This window comes from Gracilinanus agilis, chromosome 2 (genome assembly GCF_016433145.1).
Source record: "Gracilinanus agilis isolate LMUSP501 chromosome 2, AgileGrace, whole genome shotgun sequence".
NCBI lineage: Eukaryota > Metazoa > Chordata > Mammalia > Didelphimorphia > Didelphidae > Gracilinanus > Gracilinanus agilis.
Genome location: NC_058131.1, coordinates 226402282 through 226411368, shown reverse-complemented (window position 1 = coordinate 226411368; position 9087 = coordinate 226402282). Strand labels below are relative to the sequence as shown.

Here is a 9087-nt window from a genome sequence, read left to right as displayed (position 1 = left end):
AAGGAAGGAAGGAAGGAAGGAAGGAAGGAAGGAAGGAAGGAAGGAAGGAAGGAAGGAAGGAAGGAAGGAAGGAAGGAAGGAAGGAAGGAAAAGACTTCTTTCAGGAAGTCAGGAAATCAGTCACTCACAGTAGGTCTCTTCCACTGCAGAGTTGGAGGTAGCTTCTGCAGCAAGGGTCCTCTGCCTATGGAGCTCATGTCAGCTGGAAAGTTGTCATCCTCAAAGAGGCAGTTGTTTCTCAGGCATGTTTCCAACAAGGTGTGGTAGTCTTGGTGTGGGAACTGATAGGACCTGCCAAAGGATTCCCTCCTGAAAGGGGCATAATGGTTCCTCTGACCTCTCCCCTTCAGGAATGAACACAGAGACATAGCTGGATAAGCTGAGGGGTCCTTTCCAATTGTAGGTAATCCACAAAGAAACTTGCTATCTGGTCTCAAAGTACCTGAAATGAATTGTGAAAGGTCAATTTCTTTTGTTTTCTTTCATTTTTTCACAATGATAATTTTGCATTGTGGTAAATAGTAAATTTAAGGCAGTCATTGGAGTCACTAACAAATATTGACAATGAGATCATGGGCAAGTCACTTAAGCTCTTGGTCACCCAGACATCTCAAAGGTGCCAAGTTAACTAATGAGTTGCCTATCAACATTATGGATAAGAGCCTCCATACTAGAAGTTTTCTATAATGATGAAATCACAGATTCGGATCCCTAACCTTACAAAGTTTTTTTTTTCCATTTAATATGGAAGAGAAATAGGAAATGATGGCTCAGGCCAGAGGAAAGTGAGATAAAAAGGGTACTTCAGGGTAGTGGACCAATCAGAGCATACACAACATTTATTGATTAGATTCACCATCCTATATGAGCATGGTTCATGGAACCCTGAAACAATTACAATAGAACCTCAAAAATCATTGATCACAATTAGCCATAATAGATATAACTATAATGAAAAAGTTTAAAATATTGTGACAATTTTTCAGCATGTGACAGAGAGACATTGTGAACATATGCTGTTGGGAAAATGGCGCCAATATACTTGTTCAATGCAGGGTTGCCACAAACCTTCAATTTGTAAAAAATTTAATATTGGCAAAGTAATAAAATGAGGTATGTCTCTACTGGATAGATACATACAGTCTACTTAGAGAGAGGAGATAAGATAACTTATTGGGGAAGACAGCAGCTGTGGGGAGGATGGTGCAAGAAAAACATACTGCAGAGGATGGCATTTGATCTGAGTCTTGAAAGAAGCCAAGAATATAAAGAGACAAAAATGAGGAGGGTGCACATCCCAGGTGCAGAGGAATAGCAAGGGTCAAGGCAAGAGAGACAAGAGATGGCACCTTATGGGCAAGGAACAAGTTAGACCAATATGGCTGGGCTGAGGGACTCCCACACCTTCCCTGATGAACTGTCCTACAAGGACACAGAATGTCAAACTTCTGACACTCTTTAATTCTACTGAGTATAAAAAGTGCCCCAGAAATTTTAGTGTAGTTTTAAGCAATATAAAATTTAATAGTTTAAAACTGTACTGTCTTTTTTGGGACATCCAGTATAACTTTGCATAGGTATAATGATGTATAGTTATGCTGTCCTTGGCCACTATTATTTGGAAGATCACATACTTCACTTCATTTAAGTTAGAAGAGACCTTAAAGATTTTCAAGTCCTGTCATTCTTGGTCTGGGGTCCAAGAATTAATTTTTAAAATATTTTAATTATTATAGTTCAATGTAATTGGTTTCTTCTTTTATTATTTAAATATAAATTTCAAATATGACCATATTGTTATCAATTACTGTGTTTGGGGGAATTGTCTGAAAAAACTCATTCAAGACCATTGTGGTTGTTCTGTCATGTCTGACTGTGACCTCCTGGATCATATGTCAACACTGTCCCTGGGGTTTTCTTAGCAAGCATGCTTGAGTGGTTTGCCATTTCCTCCTCCAGCGGATTAAGACAAACAGAAGCTAAGTGACTTGCCAAGGTCATGCAGCTAATGTGTCATACTGGATATGAAGTCAGGTCTTTCTGACTCCAGGCCCAGAGCACAATTCACTGAGCAACCTAGTTGCTCTCTATAGCCCTTTCCAAACTGTGAACACCTTAAGACTGACTAAATCATATCTACTCAGTCCAACTAACTGTAGCTCTGACAAGTTGTCTCCCAATAGATGATTTCCTATAGAGACTCATTCATAGAAACATGGATTTAAAACTGAAAGAGACCTTGGAGGTGATCAAGACCTCCTTTCTCATTTTCAGATGGAAAAATTGAGGACCAGAGAGTGTGAAGGGATTTGCTTAGAGTCATAAAGCAAAAAAAAAAAATGAGTGAGGAAGAATTTAGCCCATGTCTTTCTGACTCATAAGTCTAGCTCTCTGCCCTTTATATCACACTAGCAGTCATACTCTTCCATTCTAAGAAAGATAGGAAAGAATGGAGTCAGTAGAAAGGGAGTCAGATTGGAGTAGGAAAGAGTTCTCTGGATTTCCCTAACCCTCTTACCTTCTGTGTTTCTATTATTTAATATCAAATTGACCAGTAATGCCAATAAATCTTACATATAGTCCTAAGGCCATCCCAAGTCCCATTTCCTTTATGAAACTTTCCCTGATTGTTGTTTCAGTCTTGTCTGACTCTTCTAATAATGAACTTCATTGGGTATGGTGGAGAAGTCATTATGTGTTTTACACATTTGTTGCTGAATCATTTCCAATTCCATTTGGGGTTGTCTTGGCAAAGATACCTTTTTGCCATTCCCTTTTCCAGCTGATTTTACAGATGAGGAAACTGAAGCAAATATGGTTAAGTGACTCATCCAGCTAATATATATCTGAGGCTAGATTTGAACTCAGGTCCTCCTGATTTCAGGAAGAGCATTCTATCCATTGTGCCATCTAGCTGACCCTGACTACATTGATTCATACTTATTTCTCCTCTTTTGGGCTTCCTATCATGTTCATTGTCTAGATGAAATTTCAACACTTAATCATATCTGTCTAGATGACCTAGAAAGGATACATATTCTTTATTGGTTTAAACATGAAACAATCAGTCTACTGATGCATGTCAGATCCAACTTTGATATCCTGACTAATATCTAGATAACAGTTCCTCTCTGTTTGATGCTTTGAGTTACAAAGCTCTCATTTGATATTTACAACAGCCTGATAAAGTATTCTCCCTATTTTATAGAGGAGTATCCTGAGGTTTTCTAATCATAAAGGTTGTGATTTGCCTAGGGTTACATAGTGGTGTAGATTAATCAAAACAGAAGTCTTCCTGACTTCAAGATCAACGCTCTAGTCACTAGACCACATTGCCTCCCATGCTGAGACCTAATAGGCAAAAAACTAAAACCTTGTTAAATTGGCAAAGGAGCAGTGTGGAAAACTCCAAAGGATTCTGAATTTTTAATCAGTCAGCTAGACTTAAATTCCCAGTTCTACCACTTACTCTCACAATTACCTTATGAAAGTCAATTCTCTGGACCTCAGTTTCCTGACCTGTATGATAATTTGTGCTGGGTGATTTCTGAGATGATTTTATAGTTCTACTTGTCTATCTTATGAACTGAATTGAATTGAAAAGAATTGAAAAATGTTTGCTATTTGTCTCTGGTCACCTAGTCTCTCTAACTCAAAGTACTATTAGACCAGACTACTTTCCTTGTGGTCTGAAAAGTTCCAAAATATCAGGAAGGAAAGAACCAGTGTGACTCATAACTGCCTACACCTTAAGGAAGACATGTAATCTGATCAAAAAGAGTATCATTTATTGTAGGCATTTTATTTCCAAAGAGTTCTATTTCTAATATGGATTCTTTATTACAGTTTGCTTAAGATCAGTTCCATTTTTCTTCCTTCCTCCCCCATTTATTTCTTCTCCTCCACTTTCTCTATTTCTCCTCCCTTCTCTCTTTCTTTGTCTTCCTCTCCTTTCTCTTTCTTCTCTCTCTTTCTCCCTTTCTCCCTCTTTCTCTCTTTGTTTTTGTCTGCCCTTCTCCCTTCCTCTCTTTCTCTCTCCTCTTTTCATCTCCTTCTCTTTCTCCTTTTCCCTCCTTCTCTCTCTTTCTCCCTCTCTCTCCCTCCTCTCTGTCTCCCTCTTCTTCTCTTTCTGCCTCCCTTTTTTCCTACCTTTTCTCTGCCTTTCTGCATCTCTTTCTCCCTTTTTTGTCTGTCTGTTTCTCTGCCTCTCTTTGCCTCTCAATCTCTCTCTGTTTGTTTCTCTGCCTTTCTCTGTCTCTATCTAAACATTTGTAATAAAATACAAGAAAGCATCCCTGAGATATAAAGGTACATACTCAGAATACTAGATATCTTTCCTGGTACCTTCTAAGCAGGAACAAAAATTTCTCAGTGTGGTAACCAAATATGCAAGGTCTCTTTGGTTCAACATCCAGTCCAGATTCACCTCCTCCTTCCATAGTTCTGAGTCACCACCCATTGTGAATGCTTACCTCTATGAATTCTTTACTACAAGGATATGCTTTGAACATAGTATCGCAGAATCACATATTTAAAAGAAACCTCAGAGATTATTTAGTCCAACCTGAACCTCCAAAAGAATCCCATCTATGATATTCTTCACAAGTAGTCATTCCAACTTTACCTAAAACTTCCATTGAAGTAAGGAATTTCTTTTAAAAACTGCCTATTCTATTTCTGACCAGCTTTAATTTTAGGAAGTTTTCCTTTATATTCAGTCCAAACTTGCTTCTTTCTCACTTCCAAGGAGTTTTATTATTAATGTCCTCTGAGATCAAGCAGAGCTAGTTTAATTACTCATCCACATGATATCCCTTCAGTTACTGGAATATAGTTATCATACTTATGTCACCTCTTCTTTAGGCTAACCACCCCTCACCTCTTTGTTTTACTGGCTGCCCTCCTCTAGATTATGTCCAGGTGACCACCTGGACAAATAATAAACGTCTGTGTGAGTACTACTTCCATCAATCTAAAGTACCTCATCTCTCTGATGCTCTTAAAGAGTTATTAAGGCTGAAAAATTCATCAATCCACAATCATTTTGGTCAGGATGATCCTTAGACAACAGATTTAGAGACTATTGCCATGCCTGCATTCTAAGCCTTTCCATAATAAGCTCCACTACCATAACCTTTGAAAACTCTGGGTGACCCCCATACCAATGTAAGTAAGATGATATAATAAATATATAGTAGATAGATAGATAGATTGATTAATTGATTGATTGATTGATAGATAGGAGTGGGGTAGGGGAGTATAAGATGTCCATCAACTGCATATTAGCAGGGTCTGGGATAACAGACATTTTTCTGTTTGGATTGTCAAACAACATTCTTCTTAGTGATTATGGATCTCATCCAAGGGACCAGCAGTGTTCCAGGACTTCATATCATCAGACCTGGAAGAACCTGAAGGATCTCCCTATCTCTGTAGAATCCTTTTTTGACTTGGACTCTGTACTGAGTATTCTCCACAATGTACTGAGTATTCTCTACAATGTCAGCAAACACCTTTGGTGGTCCATACATATAACAACAAAAGCAATCCTGATCTCTTATTGTATTGGCATAGGAAATGTCCAATGTAGAGACTCCCCCTCCTGATGTATTTTTGGAAAATCATCTTTAACTTAAAACTCTTAGGGAGACCACTCTGAGTGGTCAGGTGTCTTGTTCACATCAAACAGCTAGTTCATTTCTGAGAGAGAACTTGAACACAATTCTTTCTGACCCGAAAGTCAGTTCTTTAAGCATTATGTTTCACTGACTTCTAACAATATAAAACTAGTAGTTGACACATAATACATACTGTGAATAATACATGCACAGTACTTTGTAAACAGTTTTACAAAGTAATATACATGTATTATTTTCTTTGATTACCAAAACGACTCTATGACTTGGTTCTCTAAATATTTTTATCTCCATTTTATAGATCTATTGAACTGTGAACATTTATTAAGAATCCATTATGTGCCAGGCACTGAGCTAAGTGCTGGGGATACAAAAAGAGACAAAAGTCAGGCCCTGGCCTCAAGTTACTTCCCAACTCATGAGGAAGACAACACACAAACTATTATGTGTAAACAAGTTATATATGAGATAAATGAGAAATAACAGAGGGAAGGCCCTAGAATTAAGAAAGAGGGTACAATGAAGAAACAAGTTAAAAGAGATTTATCCATCACTGCATAGCTAAAATCTCTGAGGCATTCAAGACCTCTGGTCACAACTTAGAATTCTTTCCATCAGAGAAAATATACATATATACAGATAGGCAAAAGTAACATTTATTTTCATGTCTGTTCTCCCTAAGGATTGGATTGGGGAGATGTTATTTTGCGTCGGGCGGCACTGTTCTAATGATGTTTTTTTTGCTTTGCTAATCCTCAAACCAAAGTTTCCCCACAGCCCAAATTCTCTCAGAGACAGTGCTAGAAAATTTGATTTGTTTATTAATTCTCCCTAATCTTGCTGGGGCTGGGATGTCTGTAAAAGGTTCTCAGGAACTAATATTTTGAATATGTTTTAACATCAGCAGTTTCATCTGAGCCACACTATTAAAACAACTGATATAAGAATGAGGATATTTTTTCAGGTCCTGAAAGAACCCCACCCTCACTGGGATTTGTTGATGAAGGATAATTGAAATTTAAACTCTTAGACTGTGGTTTTACATCATCAAAATATATGGATCATTCAGCTCAAACTTCAGTCAATTCATCAGAGATAAAACATGAAGGGTTTTTCATATAAAGACTAAAAGACTCAGTGATTATATAAAAATTGTTCACTTTTCTATTAGATATCATGGTAGATGGAATACTAGACTGAATTGAGAAGACCTGAGTTCAAATTATACCTCAACCACTTGCTTTCTATGTGACTCTGGGTAAGTCTCTCAGCTTCAATTCATTATCTGTAATGCAAACTGATGATAATATTTTCTACTTTCCAGGGTCCTTGCAAGGCTAAAATGAGTTTGTGTAAATATGTGTATATTATTTCATATATGTGTGGGTAGGTATGAGTTCTGCAAGCCTTTAAAATGGTTATATAAATATTTAAAATGTTGGCCTTTCTTTTGTTGTTGTCCCGTAGACAGAGCCATAATAGAATTTGAAAGAAGCCAATTTTAAATAAGTCTTTCAAGGCAGAGGCAGCATATACCCTCGCCAGGGTAAAAAACCATCCCAAAATGGATGTCACAAATATCCACAATGACTGGCAGACTTCTTCAGGGTTTTAGGGCACTGCTGTCCACTCTAATAAAGTACAAAAGGGGGCATTTTGCCCTCACAAAGGCACTAGAGTGAGACGCACCTTTGACACAACCCTAAACATTTCCTCCACTCAACCATCAAACGTAAGCCAAGGCCACAAGACTTATTTACAACAACCCTTTGAGGTAGACAGTACTCTCATCTTATGCAAAGACTTAAGACATTTTAGTTACTTATGCAAAATCCCATAAACAAATAAGGTTCAGACCCAAGACTGTACTGCCCACAGCAGGCAAAGGAGGCAGGAGCAGTATAAGAGGGCAGAAATGTGCCCTCACATTGACAGTTTAATGCTAGATTTTATAGATGACTAAACACAATTGGGCTAAACACAAAAGTATTTAGGGAAAACAAGAGTTACTGATGGCCCTAGTGATACCTTCTTCACTCTATCACAGAGAAAGCCAAAGGAATGAGAGCCAGTTTTGATCTCCAAGTTTTAGGGGGCATATTTTGACTTTGCCCCACTAAGGAAAAAGAGGAATAGTTCATGGTCCTCCATGTGGTCTTGTTTATTTCTTTCCTTAGTTGCTGTATGAACTGAGCTGAGCTGTCCTGATGTGTCCTCTACTGCCTAGTGACAGCTCTATAGCTTGCTTTGGATATAAATATAGCCTTGCATCCAAACACCAGAGAGCTCAGGAATAGAATCAGCTTTTTTCTGGATTTGTTTGGGAACTGCTACTTATTATTAGACAAATGGGCAAGTGATGATGAGCAAAATCAATATTAGCAAAATTGATATCAATAAATGTTGGATGAATTGATTTGAATCCTTATCATCTGGTCTCTGCCAATTCGTCTTGACACTCCTGAGATGACTTTGCCTTTTTTGAGAAGTGTGTTTTTGGACCAGTTACTTGTCTGGGACTTGATTTCCTCATCCATAAGATGAGTGAGCTCTTTGAGGGAAGCCATTAGGCTTCTTTATATCACTCGCCCTGCCTAGTACATATAGTAAATGTACTATAATTAGTTGTTGATTCACTCAATCAGTAGGCACTTATGGAGAAAAATACTACTTACTAGATACTTGCCAAGTATTTGCCAGGTCATGGATTATTACTATTTTGTTGTTGTTATGGATTCCTCTCGTAGTCTGGAGAAACCTACGAGCCCTTCTCAGAATAACATCTTTAAATGCATAGAATGCATAGGATTACAAAGGAAACTGACTATACTAAGAAAGTTATTTATATTAAACTATATATTTAACATATATGAATTAATATATTATAATAAATTAATAACTATGTATATTTAAGGTTCACAGACCCCAAGTTGATTCTGATAGGCTAAGTGTTATGGAGGAAAAGATAGAAGTGAAGCTGTTTTTTGCTCTCAAAGAGCTTACTTCCAAATGAGGAAATAACATGAACATTTATAGATATGTATAAAGTAGAAACAAGATTATTTTCATAGAGAGGCTCCAAGAAACTGGGAACAATCAAGAAAGACTTCACATAGGTGGTAACTCATCTTAAAAAGAGATTAGTCTCAAAGGGGATTAGGGACTGACTTCAAGATGCCTACAACTTGAAGGAGATTAGGGATTCTAATAAGGGCAAGGTGGGACTTTTGACCTTCTGAAAGAGTGGACAAACTGGCTACTTTGGTTCTAGCTAATTCTTCCCTGGAAGGGAGGTTCAATATACACAGGGATTTGCTCTTGGTATTATGTAAAACCAGACTTTTTCTTAGCACAACATGCAAGCATGACTTGCTTAAGAGATGGCTAAAATAGAATGAGTCAGCTTATCACTTTAATCCAAAGTGGGTGGGCACATTTGAGAAATTGGATT

The 9087-nt window shown here is 37.6% G+C and overlaps 1 protein-coding gene across 1 annotated transcript in view; it reads right to left on the bottom strand.

The window, feature by feature from the left end:
* Window positions 1-368, bottom strand: part of CAPN14 (calpain 14) — a 124620-nt gene extending 124252 nt beyond the window's left edge. Inside the window, 1 exon segment of the mRNA XM_044659591.1 lies at window positions 129-368. Within this exon segment, the coding sequence (XP_044515526.1) occupies window positions 129-368 (240 nt within the window).
* Between the last annotated feature and the right edge of the window lie 8719 nt (window positions 369-9087).